Source organism: Lagopus leucura, unplaced genomic scaffold, assembly GCF_019238085.1.
Source record: "Lagopus leucura isolate 7727_CA_CO unplaced genomic scaffold, USGS_WTPT01 Super-Scaffold_100038, whole genome shotgun sequence".
In the NCBI taxonomy this organism is placed as follows: Eukaryota; Metazoa; Chordata; class Aves; order Galliformes; family Phasianidae; genus Lagopus; species Lagopus leucura.
The window spans coordinates 5,083,994-5,109,910 of record NW_024962287.1 but is presented as its reverse complement, the minus strand read 5'-3'; the positions used below and the strand labels follow the sequence as shown (position 1 = coordinate 5,109,910).

The 25,917-nt window shown below is 48.1% G+C and overlaps 1 protein-coding gene across 2 annotated transcripts in view; it reads right to left on the bottom strand.

Annotated features, from left to right (window-relative positions):
- ELP3 (elongator acetyltransferase complex subunit 3) overlaps positions 1–25,917 on the bottom strand; it is an 84,926-nt gene continuing 59,009 nt past the window's right edge. For both annotated transcript variants that reach the window (XM_042883505.1, XM_042883506.1), the window contains 3 exons: positions 23,040–23,267; positions 19,099–19,180; positions 1–466 (listed from right to left, as the gene is read on the bottom strand). In XM_042883505.1, the coding sequence (XP_042739439.1) occupies positions 390–466; positions 19,099–19,180; positions 23,040–23,267 (387 nt within the window). In that variant the 3' untranslated portion in view covers positions 1–389. The remainder of the gene's footprint in view (positions 467–19,098; positions 19,181–23,039; positions 23,268–25,917) is intronic.

Genomic DNA, 25,917 nt, shown 5'->3' with positions numbered 1-25,917 from the left:
TAAGTAGGCACAGAGCAGGAATTCATTTATGTTGCACAATAACCCACACAATTTCAATGCATATTAAAGGTCCAATGGCAGCATCCTAGAAATAATGGACACTTTTCCACACTGGGCTGCCTTATAGGGTGCCCTTCAGTTCACCTGTGATTCAGTCCCACATAGCAACGCAGCAAAGGCAGCCCTGGATGTGTGTGTGATGTCCACCACCCCTCCTGGGGCAAAGCACACCTCAGGAGAACCGTGCTCCTCATTTGCTGCCATGGGCACAAACAAGTCCTTTGCAGCTGGCAGGCTTTGGTTTTCAGCCTCCAACCAGCACCGTGAGCTTTTCTCCTGGATCAGCCACGTCCTCTCCTTGCAGCAGGTGGGGTGAGGACCTGCTGGGTTCACTGCAGCCTTTTCACCATGTATGGCCCCTCCAGCTCGTAGCCGATCTTCCTGTAGTAGTTCCTCGTGCCAACGCCTGTGAGGAGAACAGTAGAGCTTTAATGCAGTGTTTCATCTGCCCTGTCCACTGTGCTGAGAAAAGCTGCAAGGCAGAGACGAAGGGAACGGCAGTGAACACATCTGGGAGCTCAGAAGAAAACCAAAGGTGAGCTCCCTGGAGCAGGCGGCCCAGCTGCAGGCACCTCTACCAGGAACTGAAGGGCTCTAGAGCCCAGCAGCTGCGTCCCGGTGCTCCTAGAAATGAGCTCAGCTCCACTCCAGCTCGACAAGTGGGCTCTGCAGCCGCAATCCAATTTCCTCATTGAATGGAGGCTCTGTGTGCCTCTGGTCCTCGTCTTCCTCTTCTAATGAACCCCATTGCATCCTGCAGCAAGACAGGTCTGTGCCAGCAGCCTCCCCCCTCACCTTATCTAATTACTCACATATGCAGACATTAGTCATCAGCAGAGGAAGGACTCAGCATCACGGCACTGCTGTCCCTGCAGCCGGTGGGCAGGGACAGCAGGACAGATTCCACAGCCCTCTCCTCCCCTTTCCTACAGCAGGGGGTGGGACCGGCTGATCTCTGAGGTCCCTTCCACCCTACTCCACTCAATGCTTCTACGATTAATCTCAGAGCCTCCAGCCAGTTCCTGGAAACCCTGGCACTTGGAAATGGCTCTCCAGGAACGGCCGTGTCCCCACCGTGCAGTGCCTGGCATAACCCCTTCCTGCTCGTGCACCTGAGGCCACCTCACCACCAGGAGCATGTTGAGGAGCTGCGATGCGTTCCCCAATGCACGCTGCAGTACTTACAAGATGCTTCAGCACCAGAGCTCCAGGCAGTCCCTCCTCCTGATCCTTACACTGGATATAAGGAGAAGGATTTTTATGCTAAGAGTACTGAGGCACTGGCACAGGTTGCCCAAAGAGGCGCTGGATGACCATGCCAAGGTCAGGCTGGATGGGGCTCTGAGCACTGATGGAGCTGTGGGTGTCCCTGTTCAGTGCAGGGAGTGGGATCAGACAGCCTTTAAGGGTCCCTCCCAACTCAAACAGTTCTGTGATTCCTGTCCAGGGGAGCCGGATCTCTGACCTGCAGCAAACCATCACTTGCATCAACACCTTGCCCCCAAATCCCCAGGGCTCATTAGCAGAGACACTGGGATGTGACATACAGACAGTGGCAATAAAGCAGCAGAGCCACTCTACCTGCAGCCCAGAACTCAAGCAAAAGTGAAATCAAAGCTGAAGAAGAATCCTCAGAGCCAACGACAACACAGTAATTCAGATTATGGTTTTAAAACCACCTCGATTAGAACTGGTTAAACAGCCCCTCCTTTTTTTTTTCCCCTCAAACTCTTGGGAAATGCGTGGATTTTAAAAGAAGGCAGCTGAGGTTGCAGCGGAGCATTGTGTGCTGCCCCCATTAATCTCAGAGCTATTAAGTGGCCCTAGTGAAGTGCCAGCTCCTCCTCGTTTGAGGCCGATGGGTTCGAGCCATTAACAAGACTGATGATGCAGTTGGCAGCCCTGTGCTCCTGGGGTCCCACGCAGTGCTGCCTCTTGAAGCACCTCTGTCGTCATCAAGCCATGCTCATAGCAAAACTTCTTGCACAGAATCACTGTCCTTCAAATGAACTACGGAATGGTTGGGTTGGAAGGGACCTCACATTCCACCCACTCCTGTCATGGGTAGGGCTGCCATCCACCAGATCAGGCTGCCCAGGACCCCATCCAACCTGGCCCTGGGCACCTCCAAGGGCATCCACAGTTTCAGAAAGATGGAAAGGAGCAGGCAGGAGGTGAGATGCCTCAATGAGATTTCGGAGGCATCCTGCTAGCTCCAGCACTGCAGGAACGTCTTCAAGGCAAGAAGCTTTTTTTGAAGGGAAAAGCTCTCATGAAGATATCCCAAGAAGCAGCCACTGGGTTCAGGTACAGAAGCCAAGCATTTGGGATTATGACCATTGGACCATCAGATCCTAGCAGAGCTGGAAATTCAACACATGGATGCAGAAAAAAGCAGGGAGAGAAAGGCAGCAATGTGCTGCTTACAGAGCAGAGGGCAGAGCCCATCCACGAGCCTCCATCGTGCTACAGAATAGGGATCTGCATTTGGAAAGGGGAAGGCAGGCAGGTGGGAGGTACGAGCTGCTGCACAGACGTCTTAGGGACCAACCTGGTGAGGCAGGAGCGGAGCAGCAGATGGGATCCCTTGGTGCTCAGCCCATGCACCTGCACTGTGCTGACTTTTGGTTCCCTGGGCTCCTCCTCCCCACTGCATGCTTGGTCTGAAGCTGGGCAAAGCGCTGTGCATTCAGACCTTGGTGTCTGGGCTGGATCTGCCTCTGGAACACAGCCTGTAGCTTATTTTTCTCTGAAAGGAACTGTGCTGAAATGCAGCAAGAGCCCAGTGAAGCAAAATGATGCGCAGCAATTGAGGGTGAGCTCAGGATTCACTTCAGCTGCTCAGAACCCAAACAGCAACAGATCCAGCCTACAGAATTCACTGGGATGCTATGAATACAAAGGCGCTTCTCTGTAGTCAGAGAGTATCAGGAAATCACAGGCAGGGTGAAGGAAGGATGTTTTACAATCAGTGTGACACAACTGGGAAAGAAACGGGGTGTTGAAATGTGGAATTAAAAGCAGGCTGACAGCCAGCAGCCAGGCTGCCTTCACCCATGAGAGAAGCAGAAGTCAGAAGGCACTGCTGAACGGAATAAAAGCTCCGTGGGGCACGAATGACTGCCCATAAATCATGAAGAAGTCATTTCCATTGTGAGATTATCACCATTTTGTATGAACGCAAAGCCCAAACAATAGACAACGGAGCAGGGCGAAGCTGCTGGCTTCTGTCAGGACAGCATCGACGTGCAAGAAGTAAGAGAATGAGAGCTATTAAACTAACAAGCCACTTTGTCTGTTCACAAGTCACGCCAGATTAAGGGCTGGAGAAGCCATCCGTAATGTCTAACAGTACTGAAAGGAAGGCACCAGTTCTCTTCCCAATCACAGCATCGTCATATAATAACTTGGGTTGGAAGGGACCTCAAAGATCATCCAGTTCCAACCCTCCTGCTGCAGGCAGGGTTGCCAACCACTAAATCAGGCAGCAGCGCAGGGCCGCATCCCTGAACACCCCCAGGGGTGCCTTGCTGCTCTGATTTACAGCACGTGTACCTACAGCTCAAAGTCAAACCCCAGCGAAAAGCAACATCATTCCACAAGTACCACAAAAGAAATAACACACGGGAATGGAAGAGTACAGCCAGAAGCTGTCACAAGAAGCTTTTCGACTTCCAAAAGCCATCATCAGTTGCCTTTCAAATGGGCCTCTGAATGTTAAACATTCCACACCAAACTTAGCAGTGAGTTCCGTTTGAACAATCTGGGAGCACAGGGGCTTGGATCACACCTGCTGGGCAGAACCCACGGCCAGCTGAGGCTTTTTGGAAGCATCCCTTGCTGCAATCTTTGATGACACATCTTCTGGCACCGCCTGCCCGTTCATTTCATAGCCTTTTGCTCTCTCCTTTTGGTGGTGGCTGAATAACGGCGAAGCCTACTGATAAAACCCCCAAATCTTTTTACTGTAACATTTAAACTGCAAAAAGAAATTAAAAACAAACAAGCAAACAAACAGAGGATGGTGGAAGGTGACCACGGTATCAGGGTTAAACATTTCTGGCCCTGAAGGAGGATGGAGGAAATCAGCTTTCTCTGCCCACATGCAGCCCCCTGCCCGTGACCTTGCTATGCAAAGCCCATAAATACACCCTTCTGACTCAGCTCTGCCACACAGAAATATTGCAGTGCAGCAGCAGAGCCCGAGTATCCTCAAAGATTCCTTCAGCATGGCTCGCTGGGCACAGAACTAAGTGAAAATGAGATTGTTTTCAGGCTCATTAAAGAGCAACTAATAGTTCATAAAATTTCCATAGCAGAGACTTACCGAGGCACATGAGAGAATTATCTCTACATAGGCCTCCACATCTTTTGGCAACCACTGAAATCCATCCCGAAGCAGTGCAGTCGGGGCATGTAGCATTTCACAGCTTCCTTCCCCCTCAATCCATATCTTAGAAGCAGTTACCAGAGCCTTGCGTGCCAGGCAGCATGAACCCACATCAGCTGAACCTTCCAAATTGCCTCCAACCACCCATGTGCCAACTGCTGTTCTGCTGGCAGTCAGAGCTCTGCCAAGTGTTATGGAACTGACTGCCTTGCTCCATGCTTTGCTTTGAGCTTCGGGCTCACTGCATGGGCACCCAAATCACTGTAGGATCTCAGTTGGGTAGGGAGATCGTGGCATCCAAATTGCTGTAGAATCTCAGTTGGGTAAGGACATCGTGGCACCTGAATTGGTTGTAGGGTCTCTGCTGGGTAGAGTTGTCCTTCAAGGGTGCTGAGCAAAAGACTCCTGGTTCCTGCAGGCAGTGGGACAGGAAATGGTACTTGCTGAAGCGTCATGGACTTTATCCAGACTAGCAGCGAATCCCAAGCCAGCCTCTGGAATCTGGGGCAGCCAAGGCTCTGAGAACCTCCCGTGCACATCTCCTGTGATCAGACTGATGCTGCCAGAGCATGAGGGGCATTCAAAGGCCATCATGCAGGGATCACAAAGCTCACATTTTGGAACTCTTAAGACACGTGGTTGGGTGACTTGGAGAGTTGTGAGCGGTGTGCAAGCCAACACAACCCCCTTCTTCCCTGTGGCTATTGGTGGAGACTCAAGATTGCTTCTAAGAGAGAAGTTTTAGGTTTTCCTTTATATTTCTTGCCTCGACCTCCACCAAACCCAAGAAGAAACTTGGCTGGCTGTAAGAAAATGCCTCATTGTGAAATCTGCTGTTCAGTCTTGACTTCAAAGCTTGACAGCCAGCATTTAATGGCACCTGGCAGCCACCCAGTGACCATCCAGAGCCCAGCAAAGGGACTTCCTCACACTGGTACGACCTACTTAAATGAGGAAGGGCCAAACCCATGGTTTCAAATACCTCGCAGAAGGGAGAGATGAGAGAACTTTTTCTTCTCTCTTGAGTACTGGATGCTAACCAAGAAAACCACATCGCATTTCCAAAATGATACACGAGTTAAGAATGCACAGAACATCCATCCATGACCTCGGATCAGTTTGCTTTGGCATTTACAGTTTTCACAATGCTGGATTTTTTATCTTCAGGGAAAACACGAGGCCGCCTCATGTGAATGGCTACCAACCAACTGCAGCCAATGGTAACAATGGGGAAAAAGCAAAGGATGTGAGATAACCACAGTGCCTCATCAGCACCAAGGAAATGGATAAAAACCAACACCATGAGCACTGCTGAGGAAACCTGAGCGCTTCAAAGCAATCAGAAACGTTATTCATTTAAGAAGCCAATGAACATTCCTTACATCAATCCTCGCAGCAAAGATATGATCTTTTACATTAGACAGCTGGCAACTTATTTCTCAAAAGCTCCTAACTAGCTAGGAGATAAAAACCTCTGGAAATTACAAGTAGGGGGGTTTGGAAACGTTACCCGGCATCTCCCAAATGTGATACTCTCCATTTTCAGATTAACAGAGAGAGGAAGCACAGTCATGCTCAATTCTTTTAGAACAGCAGATTCTACTGAGAACTACAGAGAACTCCTAATGCTCTGGCAGCCACTGGAAAACACGCTCAGAGAAATGCAAAGAGAAAATAGGAAGAGCTCTGAAGCACTCTCCTGCAGGGCCATCCTTCCCATATGTTTCAGCAGTCTCTGGAGGGACCCAGCACAGGATGGGAGAGTTGAGCACTTTGTGACCTCCTCCTGCAGCAGCAGCCACAAAGAGCTAATTAGCGTCGCAGTTAGACTTGTGATTTAGATACATCTTTATGTACTTACATGATTATGCAAAGCACTTCGTAATCCTTTCTCTGGTCAGGGCTAAGTGATTAACAGCACCAAACCAGCTAGCAGCAATTGTCCCCAACCTGTGTTCAGTGCATGTGCTGCTGTTTTGGGGGCCTGGATGAGAAAAGCCTTTATTTCTTCTGTCAAATGAGTCTCGCTTCCTTCTCGCACAGATTGCTTCCCAGCACTGTTAAATTGCTGTTTTCACAACACCTCTGCCTGGCAGGGAGGTACTGTCATTGCCACGTCCCACAAGAAGAGCCGAGATCCCAGGCAGACGGGTAATTTGTCTGAGATCTCAAATCACGGCTGCGATAAGGAAGCATTTTGAAGCCCAGGGTCTCCCTTCAGCTCCCCAACTCGCTTCTCTGCTACAGAACGCATTCAGATCAGAGACTGGATTATTCCTGAAGGCACAACCCAAAGCCCTGAGCACCCCCTGGCTTCCCTGCAGCCACATCAAGCCTCTGCCAGGAGAGCCCACGTCAGAAGGAGCGCTGCCGATCTGACGCAAATGCAAAGAGATCAGCCCCCTTCTGACAAAGCTCCAGCTTGTGGTCAGCCCTCCTGCTCGATAAACAGAACTGATGGGAGAAACACCTCCAGGTAACAAACAGGCAGACCTCTGATCTCCCCTTTGCAGCCCGCTCCTCACGTACCACACCTTTAATTCTATGGAAGCCAATTTAACTTTACAATACCTTCACCTGGTCTACAGTCTGGCTAATTTGAAAAGCCTCTCATCTTTTGCATCCTCCAAATCCCTGTATTTAACTCCTGGAGGGACAACAGGGGCTGCAGCAAGGAGCCTGACAGCCCTGCATGCCCATGTGCTTGCAAGGTGCAAATGCAGCAGTGCTGCTCTAGAAGGGCGTTTTGGTATCTGGTATTTGGTTTTGGTATATTTGGTATATTTGATCGAATAACTCAGTGAACTGCTTATTGAGTTTTAGCAAAGCAAACTTTGCATCAACATCCTCATTTCTGATGGGTTCAAAGAAACTTTTTAATGTTTGCTTTTAAACCACAGAACAGTTCTTCTGAAGTATTTTTGGTCTCACCATTTAACTAGTGTTAAAGGCTTCCCTGCTATCAGCCACCTACTCAAAATGTAGGTCTTAGCCTTTTCTTCTGAAAGCTGAGATCGAGGGCCACACGCTGGACTTCTGTTAAGGCAGCATCCTCCTCTGCTCTGCATTCCACATCTCTGCAGGAAGACCGTGAGGATGGCATGGGGACATCAGATTGGGTATCAGGAAACATTTCTTCTCCAAAAGAGCAGTGCTGCAGTGGCACAGCTGCTTAGAGAGGTGGTGGGGTCACCATCCCTAGAGGCATTCCAGAACCGTGGGGATGTGGCACTGAGGGATGTGGGCATGGTGGAATGGGCTGGAGTTGGTCTTAGAGGTCTCTACAAGGAAAACTACAGCAAAAGCTTTCTGATATCACCAAATGGATCTCTCTTATTTGTTCTTAAGGCAAATCTCAAACCCTAGACTGTCACCAATACTAACAGGTAGAACTAAAACACTGGTTTTTGCAGCATACAACCTGTGGGTTGCCTCTCAGCACATGGGAGATGCCCTGGTTATGGTTAGAGCTGCAGACTCGCCATCTAAAAATCAGTTAAGAACCATCACGGAGCTTCCAGATGGTGAGCTTCCATCTCATTGATCTCTTTATTGCAGAAGCAACATTTCATTAATGACTACACAGGCCTGGCCAGGCCCAGCTGCACTGGCAGCATCCCCTGTCCGCAGCCACCACGCCAGCACTGCCTTTATGGTGACAGATGAAGCCCAGAGCTCGTGGATCTCCTGACTTCAAACCACACGCAATTCAATATTTACATGCAAATCCTTCTCTTACACTTGAGCAAAGCTCTGCCACCAGGCCTTGAGAGAGATGCAGACAGCAAAATGTTCCTGTTGCTCAATCCCGAATTTGTCAAGTTCAAGGCCTGTGAGACGTTAGATGCACCGGCTGCGTAATGTCTTGAGGCTCCTTCCAGAGATGGTTGACTGAAACATTCAACCCATCTGGCAAAGTATTACTGAGAGACCGGGGATTTGGGATGACTCACCGAGCACCGGAGGAATTCACCATCAATTTTCTCTCCGAAGGCCTGGGAGGCTTTCAGAGCCAAGGAAGAATGCTTGGCAATCTCGAGAGCGAGGTGCCCAGTTATTAACACTGCAGCCCACCTGTGCCCCCACCTCCCCCATGGAACCTCTGAGGAGCTCTCTGCACAGCTGTGAAACTCGGCTCCAGCAGCCGCCCCAGCTCAGGAAGGCAGTGGTTGAAATCAGCCTTCGCTCCTCAGCTCCCTCTCTTGCTCATCAGAGCCGGGAGGAGGACGCTGTACATAAACGTCTGAGGAATGACTAAAAGGTGCCACAGAGCTGCAGCTGAATAGCTCAATCAGACACTAATGACCTCTGGTGACTAAAAGCAGTGGGAGAAAAGAGCAGGCAGCCCCACAGCCAGCAGGGATCCCTGCGATGGGCTCCCGTAAGCAGCAGGCACAGGGAGCAGCTGTGACGGCTCTGCCTGGCGGTGACCACCTGACATTAAGAAGCACCAAGACCCTCCAAAACACACCGCTTTCCCAGCAAGAAACACTGGGAAAGGAAAACTCCATTATGATTGAACTTCATTTCTTGGGCACTTCTTGCAAATTCCCCGATACCATTCCTTAAAGTTGGGGTGTTCGCACAGACCCCAGGAGCAGCACGGGAGGACACCAGCCATGCTTCCAGCTCTGCAGTGCGAGGAGTATCCATGTGACAGCTGATGAATGAATACTGCTTCAGAACTGTGCAGCCCTCAGCCCTCACCTGCTCTGCAGAAACATAAGGAGAGATTTTTACGCTAAGGGCGGTGAGGCACTGGCACAGGTTGCCCAGATTGGTGGTGGATGTCCCTGCAGACAGCCAAGGTCATGGATGGGGCTCTGAGCACGGATGGAGCTGTGGGTGACCCTGTTTGTGCAAGGAGTGGGACCAGACAGCCTTTAAGGGTCCCTTCTGACTCAAAAGATGATATGGTTCTATGAGACACCGACCAGCTTTGTTCTGAACAAAGCAGACAGAGCCGGGCAGCTCATGAGGGCTGTGTGCGTTTTGCTCTGGTTCTTCCCCATCTCCTCAGCTCCTCTGCTGCTCCCATAAAGGACACCCAGCACCACCTGATCTCACACCGCCGCCATTCAGAAATCCAGCCTGACTTCCCCTCGCCACCTCCGGCCCCGGCGCACTCAGGCGTGAAACATTCCTGGCCTGTGTCCATGTTAATTTTCTACTTGACAGCACACAAATAGAAACCTGGTCTGGGGGAAAACTGATCATCTTGCCGCATAGTAATTAGCTTACGGCGGGGAGCGGCGGCGGTGCCAGACTTCCACGCCGCGATAAGGCTGCTACGTCACTGGGACCGAGCGGGGCTACGGAGCAATCTCCCTGCAGGGAGACATTAAAGAGCTGCTTCGGAAGCCAGGGTGTGACGCTGCGGGTTTGGCTGTGGTTTCAGATGCCTCTCCCAGCCTGGGAACAAATTATCGATGAGTTTTGCTTAAAGGTGACCGGAGACGGCGTAGGCACAGGTGACAAAATGCCTGCACTGAATGGAGAAGGGAAAAGGTGGTTGTTAATGGAGCTCGGCGTGTTCGCTTTTAACAGGGCAAGCACCTGCGGTGGGGGAATTCAATCTCATCCCTCACCCCTCCCAAACAAGCATCTTCTGCGCAGAGATAAGGAGACAATCCTGTTGGTACAAGCCAAGCCAGCCTGCTTTCCTGATGCCAGCATAAACAGATAACGCTGACAGACGTCACAGCAACTGCTGCAGTTGAAAAAGCTCTTCCGTGCAGGAGCATTGTATTTATAGAGCTGGCTTTTAGTGTAGGAAAAAGTCATTTACAGTCCTCACAACACATAACTGCTTTGTCTGTGCATTCCTGGCCCTTGCCCTTGGCCTCACCTATGGCATCATGGCTTCCAGGTTCACCACGCCAGGCACCTGCTGCAAACTGCATGCCCCCAGGGTCAGCCAGCAAGACACCAGTCCCATAAGGATGAAATGGGAGCATAATGTTGTCTGTTTCCTTTTAGCAGCTGCTTTAGGATAGGTGGATGGGGATGGAGACACCTACTAGGAAGCTGGATACCTTTGGTTCCTCTGCTGGGAATGAAAGTGATCCTCAGTGACAGCCTCATCTTGGCAGGTGAAACTTGGATTGCAGAGGTAAAACCAAGAAGCTGAGTGCTGTCACAAGTGAATGGCACCCAGCCCCTGCTGTTGGGTGCAGGGTTGGTGTTGGGTGGGTGGGGGCAGTTGCTTGTGCTGACACACAGCTGGTGCCTGCAGCACTCTGCACGTGCCACTGCTGTGAAGTTCAGTGGCTGTCACACAGAGCAGACGGTGTGAATATGTGAAGGGCACAGAGAGGCAATGCTAGATGGTACAATTAGTACAATTAGTTTTGAGATGATCCCACTGGAAAACCACACGTATCAGCAGTTATCCCTGAGGCTGGAGGGGACACATCCTTTAAAACAAAACAAAAAGCCCAGAGCATGCAGCAACGTTACACCCAGAGTCAAAGCAAGGTGCTACGGTGCCAGGGCAGGATGTGGGTTTGGCACTGCCCCATCCTTCTCACAAAGAGGAGTGTAAGATAAAGGGCTTGGCAAGATGGCAAAGCTCAACAGCCCAGAGCCTGGAGAAGCCTGGAGAAGCATGGCACAAAGCCAGGCTGCCCATGCAGCCTGTAACACATGGCTGTCTCTTATCCTTTTAAAAGGAAGTGGGGAAACATTTCTGCTGCCTGTTTTGCAGCACGATGTGTAACTGCTGTATTGTAAAGAGAAGAGTACCACTCTTGAAATTTTATTGTTCAGATGTTTCAAGTAGTTGTAAAGCACCAGCTTCAATCTCTTTGGTCATCATTACTGTAAAAGGCAGCCTCCAAAATGAGAGGGTGACAACAGAGTCATCATGTGGGTGCTTAAAGGGAAACAAAGGCCCCGTAAAGGATGAATATGTTCAAGCACATTGAGACAAGAGCTGTACACTTCTACTGTTTAGGAGGGGGAGGACTCATAGCATGGCTTGGGTCAGAAGAAACCTCAAAGATCACCCAGTTCCAACCCCAGCCGTAGGCACTACAGCATGCTGCCCAGGGCCCCATCCAACCTGGCCTTGATCCCCTCCATGTTTGCCCCTTGGAACTTCTGGTATTTCAAAATTTGTTACATACTGCTTTCCATGAGCTCATGGCTGGTGCTGTGTTAAAGAAATGGTGCAATTCTTTAAACATGAAATTCTCCTGAAACCAAAGCACTGCAGTGTAGAAACTCCAGGCTAGCTGTTGTAGAACCACAGAATGATTAAAGTTGTTAAAGACCTCTGAGATCACTACGTCCAACCCCAACCCATCCCCAGCACGCCCACTAACTCATGTCTTACCTTGGTCACTGGTGTGCGCGTCCCATACAACTGCTTACAGGACTAAGGATCCATGGGTGTACTTATGGGATGCAAGCAGCAAAGTCAAAATTAAGCTAATGGAAATGCTCAAGGAGACACTAGGAAAACCTACAAAGAGGGCTGTCCTTCGTCCACCTTGATTTATTCTGAAGGATGACCTCTCCCAAGATCAAGATACAACATGAGGCGTTCCAACCAACACCAGAAAGCTCACAGAAAAGGATGGAGAATGGAAAGGGATGGGGAGAGAAGTTTATCAGCTGCTGCAGGCAGACAGACTGGCAAGGCAGCAAGTCCCCGGGGCCTATCAAATACAAAGGCACTCTCTGCAACTCCAGAAGTCCTTGGGCAGCAAACGGCTGGAGGGCAGGAAGATGTCATATCCCTACCTGCTATTTCTTCCCTTTCCCAGACACCCAGTACTGCAGTGTCAGAAGTGACACTGATGTGGCACAGCCACAATCTGGAGCACACGTGCTGCAAATGGGACAGAGGAACAACAGGTACAAGAACTGTGCTGTGCTTACCCTGCGGGCTGGGAGGAACACGGGTAACAAGGGCTCAGCTTGCTTGTTTGTTCTAAATCATCCCCTGAATGCTGTTGTTTCTGACCAAAAAAAAACCCTCAATGGTTGAGTCACTGCATGCAACTGCTCTTCACTGACTCCCAAAGGAAAGTGCTGAGACCTGCAGAGTGCAGAAAGGGAGATAGAGCCTCCACACTGAACCTACCCAGATCCCACCTGCCACTCAGATGGTGGAACAGGAGCGGAAGGGATTGGAAGAGCAGCATCCTTCCAACAGGAGAGGAAATGCTGACTGCAGAACTCAAGCATTAAACTCAGAGCTCAAGCACTGACTGCTGCCAGAAAGGGAGAAGTGATGACAAGCACAGTGAGCTCCCTGGCCCAGACACTGGGCTCAAGTACCATGTTTGGATGTTTCCAGTGCCTAAAGGACTTGTGGACATCAGAGAAGCAATGTGTTTACATGTGTTTTAGTATAGTTTGGGGGGGGGGGGAATTTTTAGAGGGGAAAAAGATGTAAATTCAAAGCAGGTACAACAAGAAGCAAAAAGAAAATAAAAAACTAACACCGACAAAAAACAAAAAACCAACAACAAAAAACCACAACAACGAAAGGCAAAGAAAACACACATGCAATTACAAATACTGGAAAATGGAAAAACAGACATTTCAGATCAGACCTCCCCAGAGCTCTGAATAATGGAGTGATGCCTCCAGGGTCTACCATTCAGCTACCCAAGCCTGCATACTAATACACTACTCACATCAGAAGAGTAGAAAGGCACCACTCATGCAGAAAATTACCTTAAATGAGCAACGACTTCATGATAAACAAGCCACTGGCTTTTTTTTTTCACTTTGCTCTTTGATTTAGGTGGTGGGGGGCATGAAGGAGCAAGGAGAGCAGCGCCGGCTCTGCCCCGTTATTGCAAAGATTGGATTCTGGTTTGCTTGGTCAAACGCTCAGACACCACGCTGCACCACCAGCACCCAAAGCAATGACTTCTCTCACTCCCCATCACATCGGTACCATCATTTCCCTCCGTGGTACCAGAACCCAAAGTGCCCTTCCTGCCTTGCAAACGCTCATCTTCCCTTACAAAAGCACTCATTGATTCCATAGTCAATTAAATGCGCTGTTCCCACCGGCCCTCTTCAAATGAAGTGATATTTAACGAGACGCTCTGTGAGGCAGCTGCTGTAGAGCCCAGCTTGCTCTGTACATCATTCCCCGGTTCACTGCCTGCCATGGCTCCTGGGTTCCCAACGCCAGGGACCTCAGATTTTCCTTTGTTTGGAAGTAACCTTGCATGCTTTTTAGGCACTGCTGTAATAAGCGACGGCAACCCGCTTAAACCCTGCTGCGTCTTTCTCCCCTTCTGCCTGTAGATTAAACACCTCTAAGAGCAAAGAGATGCATTACGAGAAGACAGGTTCAGCTGAACCTGCTTATTCCAAGAACGGCAGGGAGAACAACATACTCTGGTAGGAGTCCGCTGGGAAGCACTGAAATTTACTCCTAGGAGCGCAAGCAAATGTGCTCCGAAGGAGTGCAGGCACCGATGGCATTTGTTTGTATGTAATTGAGAAAGAAAATCTGCTAACTCTCACGAGCACTCAGCTCTTGACAAAGGGAGAAGTCCTCACCCTGCTCTGCTGGTACCCCAGGCAGGATGGTCCCATCCCCATCAGCCTCCAGCAGTGAGCACTGCATGCTGCAGGTAAGCCTGCCTTAAGGCACATGTAATGCTCGCCTAAAGCAGCAGTTGGAGAGCTGGACAGTGAGCCCACATCAAATTCAGGTTGTGACCATAAAACCCACAACTTGAGGAAATCTACACTCAAAGCTTTCACGGAAAACAAGCTTTAATCCCTTCACCTCTTGCAGCCTTGAAAAGGAGGATTAGCACCGGTGGGCGGTGCAGGAACACTGCTGGTCAGAGAGGAAGATTCCCATGAAAGAGAACTGTTCCTTTTTAAACCCTTAAAAACTGCTCTTGCTCACAGTTCTGATTCAGGTCTATTTATACCACCGTTTGTTACACGTCACTCATGTGGAAGTCACCTCCATTTCTTCATGAGTCTGATTTCTAAATACATCCTGACTAACCCAAACTCACTACCTGTGTTCTATTGATATTATTATCATTGTGATTGCTATTATTGAGGTTTTGTAGGCTCTAGGGAATCGTTTGGGTTGAGAATGGGGAAGGGGGTGTTCAGGAAAGGGAGCACATAAAGAAGGTATCCTCATCCATACAACTGGATGGGGCTGGAACACGGAAGTGGTGGGGTCACCATCCCTGGAGGTGTTACAGAAGTGTGGGGATGTGAGCAGTGGTGGGATGGGTTGGGGATGGACCTGGTGAACTTAGAGATCTTTTCCAACCTGAATGATCCTGTGGTTCTAGAAAGGCATGCTAGGAACAGGCAGAACGCTCCATACCCCTGAACTGATCAGACTTCCAAAACTTAAAAAAACTTATCTCCGTGCACTACTGCCTAGAGATTGTGGACCATTCGTATGCACAAAGCCTTAATAAACAAAGACTGGCTCCCATTTTCCAAAATATGTTCAGCTGGGACAGCTGATGAAAGAAAGGTGAAAGTCCCTGCTCCATACTATACTATACTATAGGCCATGTGACTTTAATACAGGCTACAAACAAAGGTTTTTGATATTTCACGTGTCTGTATGTGTATATAAAAACAGAAAAGCTTCCTACCAAACCAAGAATGCTGGGGTTTGCAGCCGTGCCCTTGCTTAAGAACAACAAGGTACACTGGAACAGGTTGCCCAAGGAGGCTGTGGATGCCCCATCCCTGCAGGCATTCAAGGCCAGGCTGGATGTGGCTCTGGGCAGCCTGGGCTGCTGGTTGGTGACCTGCACACAGCAGGGGGTTGGAACTGGATGAGCACTGTGGGCCTTTGCAACCCAGGCCATTCTATGATATGATTCTGTGAACAATATTCCTGTTCGTGCCTTACACTGAAATCCCAGTTAAGACACTATCAGGTTTATTTTCAAAGTTGTTGTATTACTAAACCTTCTACACTGAAGTTCATTAAGAACTACACGGCAGCTATTTCATAGCACCAATCCACCAGCATGGGTTTCTCCTTGGCTTCTCCCAAACTCATCTAATCACTTTCTTTCCAAAGGCTATCCATCTAAAGTACGCAATCATCACAGAGCCAATTCATTACCATTCCCACATTCCCACTTATCTCAGGCCACTTCTTCTCTTATTAACATCCAGTGAGATTGGCATTTCTAACAGTAACCGCCCCCCGATGGCAGCAGAGCTGCTGGGAGCCCTGCTGAACCCCATCCATCCTCCTGCAGTGCTTCAGAGCTCCATCCTATGACCCCCAGAGCACACCCTGCCAGTCAGCAAGCTCCAAGGCAGCCCACAAATCAACATCCAACATCAAGTATGGGATGCTGATTACTTGAGTGATTTATTACATGCAGGGAGACCAGAGGGCTATTTACACGAGCAAATTAAGATACTTTAGAGTACCATCAAACGTGCCCTAGAACTTTCCCTCTGATTTACACGCAAGTTCATGTTTTACCTTTCAGGTGAATTCAACACCAGTATGATGCATCAGATTTACTTTTAGAAAGTTCCTAACCTCTGTTATTATCTGTAACTGCGAAAGGCAAAGGCAGGAGTAGCAGTTTCCTTAAATGCATGAGACAGTACGCTCGAGCAGCACCAACAGACTGGGGGATGAGTCACCGACAACCACGAACCACCTCATCTCTTGTGGGGACTGCAGAAAATGGGTGGGATTGGTTTCATTTCCATTCACAGCCTCATGATTGTGGGTGCCTGGCTCAGGAGAAAGACGCTGGGATCAGTCACCCCAAACGGATTATCACGGTCCCACTGATCTTAATCAGGAGGCAATCGTAAATTACTCGCTTGTCTCTCAGCTGCAGGTTTGTATCAGTGATTTGATAGCAGTGCCTGATAGTGAAGGTGAAAATGTGCTGAGGGGGGAGGAATCTCAGCCCCCCTCAGAGCAAGATGTGGCAAAGTGCAAGACACGGCACCTGACTGAGCAAAGGACATCCACACTTGTGGGGACGTGACATAATGTGTCATTAAGAACACTGACTGGGTTACACGTGGGAAGAAAGCAGCCTGGAGCCCCCCAGGGCATCTGGACAAAAGAAAATGAGCTCTGGCAGTTCAGATGTGCTGCTGTGGAGGAGAGAGGTCCGGAAGCAGTGAGGATGTGATGGACACGGTGCAGGGGGCAGGAATGGTGGCTGTCAGAAGGGCTGCAAGCCGCCTGGGCAGGATGGCAACTCTTCTGCTGCAACCTCACTGAATGCACATTAGCCATAGGGCTTTCTTCCTTCCTTGTTTTGTTTTTTTTTTTCTCCTGTTTTTGACTTCTTTTTAATGTTGTACAAAAACGTTTCCTTTTGAAGTTACCTTTATCTGTCGGAATTAAGTGCATTTCCAAGGTGAAATGGTTTTGAAACTCAAAAAGGGGAGATTTAGGTTGGATACAAGGAAGAAGTTGTTTACAATAAGGGCGGTGAGGCACTGGCACAGGTTGCACAGAGATGAGGTGGTGCCCCGTCCCTGCAGACAGCCAAGGTCAGGCTGGATGGGGCTGTGAGCACTGATGGAGCTGTGGGTGTCCCTGCTCAGTGCAGGGAGTGGGACAGATGGCCTATAAGGGCTCCTTCCAAATCCAACCACTCTGTAGTTCTATGACTCCTGGAGCCCCCTGATATACCCATTTCCCACATTCCACACACTGGGTGTTCTGACACTATTTAATTAACTAGTATTAATGTAGCCAAGAAATGCCACGCTGGAAAACGCTGCTGAAGAAAGGACACCATTAAATAAACCACTGCAACAAAGCATTAATAAAATATGCAGTACAAAAATGAGAGAAAGAGCCCTGTGAGAGATATTTTTGAAGTAGATTTCTCCTCTGTGTTTCTCTCCAAATGGCAGTGAAAATTTTGCAATATGTTGGAGACGATGCAGTGGGTTCCCAGATTAAAAATGAATTTGAAAAGCAGAAGTAGCAAAAGCAAGCTCATCCTCCAATGGAGAAAGAACTTCTGGCTGCATTTGTATTTCAGATAAAACTTAGAGGAGAGTTGAAATTCAAGCGACAACATCTCCAAGGAAACAGCTGGAAAACTGCTCTTTGCAGATGCTGCAGTATTCTGTTATAAAGACAAACTGTACCATATTGTACTTTACAGTCTGGGGGAAAATGAAGATAAAAATCACAGCTGAGATCTTCCTGCGACGACACAAACTACATGCAACCAAGGCAGACTCCTGGCACTGCATTTCAACGCAAAGAAAACATTCTGTGTATCAGTTTGCTAAACTACAGGTAAAATTAGTACCACGAATGCAGTAACAGATCTCTTTTTCTCTTTAGTAATTGCTGCACATTTTCTGCTCTTGTCGAAATGTTCTTTTCGCAGCAGGATTACCACCACACATTCCCCCACGCATCCCAAGTCAGGATGCTGTTAGTACAAAAGAAAACGTTTCCACTTTCTCTGTTTTCTTGAGGAAATACCAGGTATGGGCATTTCTCAGCCACACAAGATTCAAACTGACTCATCTGCTGCAGCAAATAGAGAAACATTGCTTTATGTCTTAAGAGCAACGAATCCAGAGAATGCAGAGTCAGTGAGGTTGGAAGAGAGCTCTAACACCATCAAGTCCAACTGCCAACCCATCATCACCATGCACACTCACAGAATCATGGAATCAAGGTTGGAAGAGAGCTCTGAGATCATCAAGTCCACCTGCTGCCCCATCATCAATACTACCCACTACCCATGTCCCTCAGGGCCACATCTCCATGCTAAGCATCAGGTTATGACCTGCACCTCACCCTCGCTCAGATGTGGCCCTCACTGCAGGCACTTGTTGAGATGGCCTTCTCCAGTTTGCAGACAGCCCGTGACAGGACCCAGCAGCAAGCACACACACAGGCTCTTCATTCAGCACTCAGCAGCTTGGATCAAACTGATGGTTTTCTGCTTCTCAGTGGTTTATTTTGGTGGGATGAGAGAGGATTATTATTTTTATATAAGGTCTGTATTGAAGCTCTTTTGGCCAAGTTCCTTAGCACTACTTGGCCAGCCTCCTCTGTTACCTATATGCCTGTAACAACTTTCTATATCCACAGTAGCCACTAACATCAGAATAAATCAATGCACAAAGGCAGTCCTGACCTTGACTTCACACACACGCACACCATGAGCTGCTGTTGCCCTCCTCAGTCACAGTGCCTTGCAAATGAAACAGGAGAAAGGGCTGCAGCTTTCTTATACAGCTTGCTTCTCCACGATAATGCTTAATGTATCCTAAAAGCACATCTGTCCACCCTAATGATGGCACTTGCAGAAGGGCTCTAAAATGGAGGATGGCAATTTTCTATCCTCATAAGCACTGGAAAGTGAGCCCTCAGCAGTAACAACCTGCAACGAGGCCGAAGCAGTGAGCTCAGAAATTGCAGCCTTGGGAGCAGGAAGGCACCCATGGCCAAGGCTCCTTGGCAGCCAAAGCAGGATGGCTCCCTGCAGCATCCTTTGGCACGCTGCTCACCACGGCAGCGTTGTATTGGATGGAGCCAGGCTGGAATTCAACTCAGTTACTAAGCTGATGCTCATTTCAATGGTCACAGCAGTTGGCATCAGTTGTAGTGGATTTATTTTCAGATTAAGAGAAAAAAAAGGGGGGGGATAGAGCAAAGATACCTGAAATGACAGCAATTTTCCATGACCCGTGCTCCTCCTTGGCTATTCTTTCTGCCTCCTCCATGAGTAGCATGCCAAATCCCTGTAGTAGAAGAAAAAAAACAAGAATATAAGTTCTGTAAAAACAGAAAGCATGAAGCAAGGTCAGACTGCAAGCATCAGAACAGTTCCAGGAGACTTCTTATGTACAGGCCCAGGAATGACCAAAATCTTAGTGGAGGAGCACTGTACAGAGACATGCTAATGCTGAAGTTCACGGTGCAGCTTTCTCACCACTGGGTTGGGTTTCGTGTTTCTTTATTAATTGTGAAATTATTCACAGGCAGTTCCAGTGCCTGACAGCTTCTCAGGGGCAGAGGCAGAACGAAGTTGAACCCTGTGCCAGCCAAGTTAGCACTGAGCAGGTCTGTCCTGTTCAAATTACCAAACAACAATCGCGCCATCACCCATCCTGACAGTTGTCTTGCTATACCTGGGTTTCTATTTGGGAATTAAACAAATCCAGAGCACGGACATTGAATGCAGTTGCATATGCTCATGAACTGCAAATCTGACATCAGTTGCAATGGATGTGGCCACAACATGGCACCTTGTGGCAGAGCCAGAGAGCTGCTGTTGGTTTTTCCAATATAACCAGTGGCCTTTCATGATAACCACTGGCCTTTCCAATATAACCATTGGTTTTTCTGATATAATCATTGACCCTTCTGACGTAACCATTGGTCTTTCCAATACAACCACTGACTTTCTGATACAACCACTAACATTTCTGATACTACCACTGGCCTTTTGATACAACCATGGGCATTTCTGATACAACCATTGGCTTTCTGGTACCATCACTGCCCTGTTGCCTCATAGCTGTTATTTTCACCGCCCTCCAGGAGCTGTTACCATCTACAGGACCCACCTGGGGCCATCTTCAAAACCTGCACCACGTGCCTTCTGCAGACCACACCACTCTCCGTAGCTCAGGGCACAGCCACGAGGCTCAGCTCATAGAAAGGAAGGTGCCAAAGCAAAAGGAATTGCAGAAGACCACGTTAATATTCTGAATCAGATCCATGCCTCTATTTACATTTGGAAATCTTGCACAGCATGAGCACTACTGCCATCAAAACAACGCTTCGAAACAAGGGAATAGCCTTTCCACTCTATTTAACTTAACTTAGTTGTCCTATATATCTGGGCATAATTGATTGGATTAATTCACTTGTAACATTAGGATGCAGGAATTACACTTGGCTCTTTGTTCATCTGTTTTCCTGACAAAATGTACAGACTCGGGCTGCGCTGAAACTGAAGCGGATGCGATTTAATTCAAAAAGCACTTAACACTTACAGGCATTTTTAAGTAATACACTGAAATCTTCTGAAGTGCTGTTCTAATCCGAAATTGTCCCCACAACTGCAAAGAACTCTTTCTGCTTAATGTCCCGACAACCGACTATTGCAAACGAACAGTGCGTCATGTACCGTGACATTCCAACTTCCAGCCTATTTTAATGTTCATAGTTGGCAACTTCTTTTTAAATTATTCTCTAATACTTTGGATGGCCAGTTTTCCCTTCCAAAATTTTGAACTGTTAGCCATTTTACAGTAGATGCCTTCGCTATTCCCTTATTAATTATTGTTTTTAAACAGTCTCTGCCTCACGGCTAAACGTCATCAGCGTCTAGCCAAACTGCATCTTAATGCACATATACTCAGGGAATGATTAATAAATACAAGGAAGTTAATTTAAAACATCAGCCTTGAGCAGTTCTGGCACAGAGGACAAACCGATTGCTTTTTTAAAAGCTCACTCGAAAGGTTCAACATCTACCAGGGCAAAATGTAATTCCCATTTTTGCTCCCTGCAAGCCACAGCACGTTATACTCCGCAGAGGCATAATGTGCAATTTTCATACGACTCGCTGTGAGGAATTAGAAACACAGCTTTCCAGCCCATTCTTCACATGCTTTTAAGATACAGATGAAATGGCCTCACAAGTGGCTCTGAAGCAAAAATAAACCATCGGGCATCACTAAGAGGCTTTACTCAAAAGCCTCTCCAAACCACCTGCACCAGGAAACATCTCAGAACCAAAGCTGAATTTCTTCCGTTTCGGTAATAGGGATTATAGATTTCTTTTGTTCAATAAATGGTTCCTTGAAAGAAAACTGGGCAGGCCTCAAAACTGCTCACCTTCCCATCTGCAACTGCTTCAGGCTTCAGAAGTGAAATTTCTCTACTGAACAAGACCCATTTTAGAAGGAAATACACCCACACAGTGGAGACGTCCCCTCCGCTTTACTTTTGCAGTGAAGTCTGATGTACAGTACAGGATATCAAAGGAAACACACTTCAGAACCAGGGACGCTCGAAAGCCAAATGAGCACCAGCATAGATGGGCTCTCACACTGTACAGACATGAGTAAGGCAGGCAGTTTTCAGCCATGCTTTTTTTTTTGTCAGAGCAGTAGCAACTGCCTGAACACTATCACAGCAGCAAAACCTCAGAAGCAGCAGGATTTCAGCACGTGAAATGCAAGAAGGGGCTCAAATTCAATTGCATTTTTATTACAGAATCACAGCACTGCAGGGGTTGGAAGGGACCTCAAGAGATCGAGTCCTATCCCTGCTAAAGCAGTTCCCTACAATAGGTCACACAGATCAGCATCCAGACAAGTCTTTAAAAACACCACAGGAGACTCCACTGCCTCTCTGGGCAGCCTGTGCCAGTGCTGCATCACCCTTACTGTAAAGAAATTCTTCCACGTTTGTACAGAACTTCCTATGTACAAGTCTCAGGCCATTGCTCCTTGTTCTATTGCTACACACCACCAAGAAGAGCCTGGCTGCATCCATTTGCCTTCCACCTCCCTTTAGATATTTACAAACACTGATCAGATCCCTCTCTCAGTCTTCTTTTCCCCAAGCTGAACAGTCCCAGGTCACTCAGCCTTTCCTCATACAGAGATGCTCCAGGTCCTTCGTCATCTTTGTGGCCCTGAACTGGACTTCTTCTAGGAGATCCCTGTCTTTTTTCAACTGGGGAGCCCAGAACTGGATGCAGTAGTCCAGATGTGGCATCCTCAGGGCAGAATAGAAGAGGAAGATCACCTTCCTTGCTCTGCTGGCCATGCTCTTTTTTTAATGCACCCCAGGATCCCATTGGTCTTCTTGGACACGAGGGCACACTGCTGGCTCATGGCAAACATGTAGTCCACCAGAACACCCAGGTCCTTCTCTGTAGAGCTCCTCCCCAGCAGGTCATCCCCCAGCCTGTACTGGTGCATGTGGTTATTCCTCCACTGGTGCAAGACTCTACATTTGCTCTTGTTAAACCTCATCAGGTTCCTCCCTGCCCAACTCTCCAGTCTGTCCAGGCCTTGTTGAATGGCAGCACAGCCTTCAGGTGTGTCAGTCAATCCTCTCAGCTTTGTATCATCAGCAAACTTGCTGAAGGTGGACTCTATCCGTTCACCCAGGTCATCAGTGAAGATGCTGAACAAGACCAGGACTAGTGCTGACCCCTGGAGAACAGCCTCCAACCAGACTCCACACTGCTGATGACAACCCTCTGAGCTCTGTCAGCCTGCCAGTTCTCAATCCACCTCATCATCCACTCATGTATCCCACATTTTCTAAGTTTCATAACAAGGATGTTATGAGAGCATCAAACACCTTGCTGAAGTGAAGGTGCACAACATCCATTGCCCTCCTCCCTTCTATCCAGTCAGTGAGGACATCATAGAGAGCTACTAGGCTGATCAAGCACAACTTCCCCATGGTGAATTCATATTAACTAGTCTTGATAACCTTCTCTTCCAACTGCTTGGAGATGGAGAAGCACACTACAATCCAAACAATGAATGAAGGTCCTTCTCCAATTATACTGGAAGTAGTGGGGAAGAGCAGGACGTACAGATGAAAAATAAAGATGGTTTGAGGTACCTGGTGCTGAAATTTGGAAGGATCCCGACTGCTCACTGGGACCACGCTCCCATACACGTGCAGCTCCCTCACAATGGAAACACCCCCCTTCAGCTCAGGTCTGAAGGACTCTTCTGAGCACTTTCGCAGTCGTAGGAGGCCAATGAGAATGTCCTGCTCTGGGTCTTCATAGGACAGGAAGGTCTCCCAGCCACCATTAGCCACATAATCTCTTCTAATTAATTCAATCTGGTCAAAGAGAAGAAGTAATGAAGAATATGAAGAAGAAAAACCTGTTAAAATACTTTAGCAACACACTGAAAAGGCAAAAACCAATTTTGTGTACTATTATGATTCAGAGAAAACATGAAGTGCTTTCTTAGAGGCCAATTTAATTCTAGATGGATTTTAGCAATACTGGGTAAGAACTGATATTCCTGTAGTCATATTAAAGACATGGACTACTTTAATAGAAATGTATTTATCAGTGGGACTGAACTAGTCTTCAATGCCTATTTGCATGCTTTCCAGAAAGGCTGGTAACCCACATGGCCACCTGTTGGTAAGTCAGCAATCTAAAAGCAGGTTTTTTAAGATACTGGAGCTTCTGCAACTCTTTCCAGTAACCAAGGGATTGCTATAATTGAATTTCCATTGTAAAGACAAATTAACTAACGTAGAGTGAGTAGTGCTGCATTTGCCTTCATCAGACCTGCTTTTAGGGCCATGTCTTTGCTGCTTTGCAAAAGAAAAGACTTGAGGTGTCTGTGAAGCAGCCAACTTTAGTAACTATCAATTGGTTCCTTCCAGCAAACACACTGGATGTAACTACAAGTGCAAACTGCAACAGGAGTGGATCTGAAACAGTGTTGAGCACTTACTGAGTTCCAGAATTCCTTGCACCACATCATAAATTACACAAGTACCTTCTATAGAATCTGCAGGAATCTCCTTCAGATGGAGACACCAAACCCACCCCAACAGGTACCCCGAGAGCTGACCAGTTCTGATAGTTATCTAGATAAAGGCAGTACTGAAGATCACAACAAGTGGAAGGGAAAAGCAAGGTGAGGGCTGACTGACTGTGGAGAATACAATATAGATCATGCTTGGGTAGAAGAAATTGGTACTGCAGAGCACCTAGAAGCTATAAAGAATAACTGATGGAGAAGGGAGCAGAAAGAAGGGAAAAAACTTCTTTTCAGACACTAAGGAGCAGCCCCAGGACCCAAGAAACTACAGAAGTTCAGATTTAGAGCAACATGAGACCTGATCCAATCTCACACAATGGTAGTTGCATTTCTTTGTAGTAGAGTTCTCACTCAGTTAATTTGATGTATCCTGTCACTGATGATAGTAAAGGCACATCTGTGGTGACATGATGAGTCACTCTATTCGTGCTCTGAATTGAGCTGCTATAGCTGGAATACATACCCATCCTTGCTGCAGGGGCTCCCTTGCCCACCTGCAACACCCAGCTGCTAAGCAGACCAACATTCCTTCCCACATTGCCCATCAGATGAGCAGTAGCAGCGCCCACCTAGCCTGCAGGATTGAGGACCTCATGACCCCACAGTACATGTTTGGGGTTTTCCAGTTCTACTCTCACCCCTAGAACTAAGCACCCATTCATGTATGGTGTACAGTAGTGTGCTCATGGAAGGTGCTTTCTAATTCTATGTGAAAGGCATCAGGGCCCCGCGCTTCCCATTGCTTTCTAAGCAGGGAATGATCAGAGCGTTTGCTTCAAAAACCAACCCATGAGCAAAACTAAAACCATCACATCACTATGGCACCATCACTTTGAGACACTCCTTCAACTTTAGGAATTCAAATGTGAATGGCCAATACCAGTGGATGTCCCGTGCATAAGGGTGACACTGGTGTATCCAACAGTTACTCCCTGATGATGCACACAGAATTGATCACAGAATCCTTAGAGTTGGAAGGGACCTCTGAAGGCCATCCAGTCCAACTCCCCTGCAATGAACAGGGATACCACAGCTTGATCAGGTTGCCCAGGGTCTGATTCAGCTTTACTCTGAAAGTCTCCGGGAACGGGACATCAACCACATCACTGGGCACCCTGTTCCAGTGCCTCACCACCCTCACTGTAAAATACTTTTTCCTTATTTCTTGTTCTGTCACCACAGACCCTGCTAAAGAGTCTGTCCCCTTCATTTCTGTAGTTCTGCTTTTAGACACTGACAGGTTGCTCTCAGGTCACCTTGCAGCCTTCTCTTCTCCATGCTGCACAGCCCCAGCTCTCTCAACCTGTCTTCATAGGAGAGCTGTTCCATCCCTGGGATCATTTTTGTGCCACTCCTCTGGATGCACTCCAACAGCTCTACGTCTCTCCTGCACTGAGGACTGCACATCTGGATGCAGTACTCCAGGTGAGGCCTCACAGCACAGAGCAGAGGGGCAGGATCACCTCCCTCACCCTGCTGGCCATGCTGCTTTGCATGCAGCCCAAGATACAGCTGGCCTTCTGGGCTGTGAGGACACAGTACTGGCTCACATCCAGCTTCCCATCCACCAGTACCCCTAGGTCTCTTTTAGCAGGGCTGCACTCAATCCTTTCACCCCCCAGCTTGTGTTGGCAATAGAGGTTGCCTCGACCCGGGTGCAAGATCTTGCATTTGGATTTGTTGAACCATGAAGTGCGAGATCCTTGTGTACACCTCGCCATTGCTCTTCCCAGTACCACTACAAAAACTCAAGCAAAGGATCTCTGTGTTTCTTCTACAAATCCCTTAATACACAGAAACCCATGAATTAAAGATTTGTTTACAGAAAAGCCATAAGGGATCCTGTCTCCTGCCTGCTCTGCTCCATGACAAAGCCTGGGTGAAGGCAACTGGCAATTAAATCCTGTACTGACTACGGAAGCAGGGCT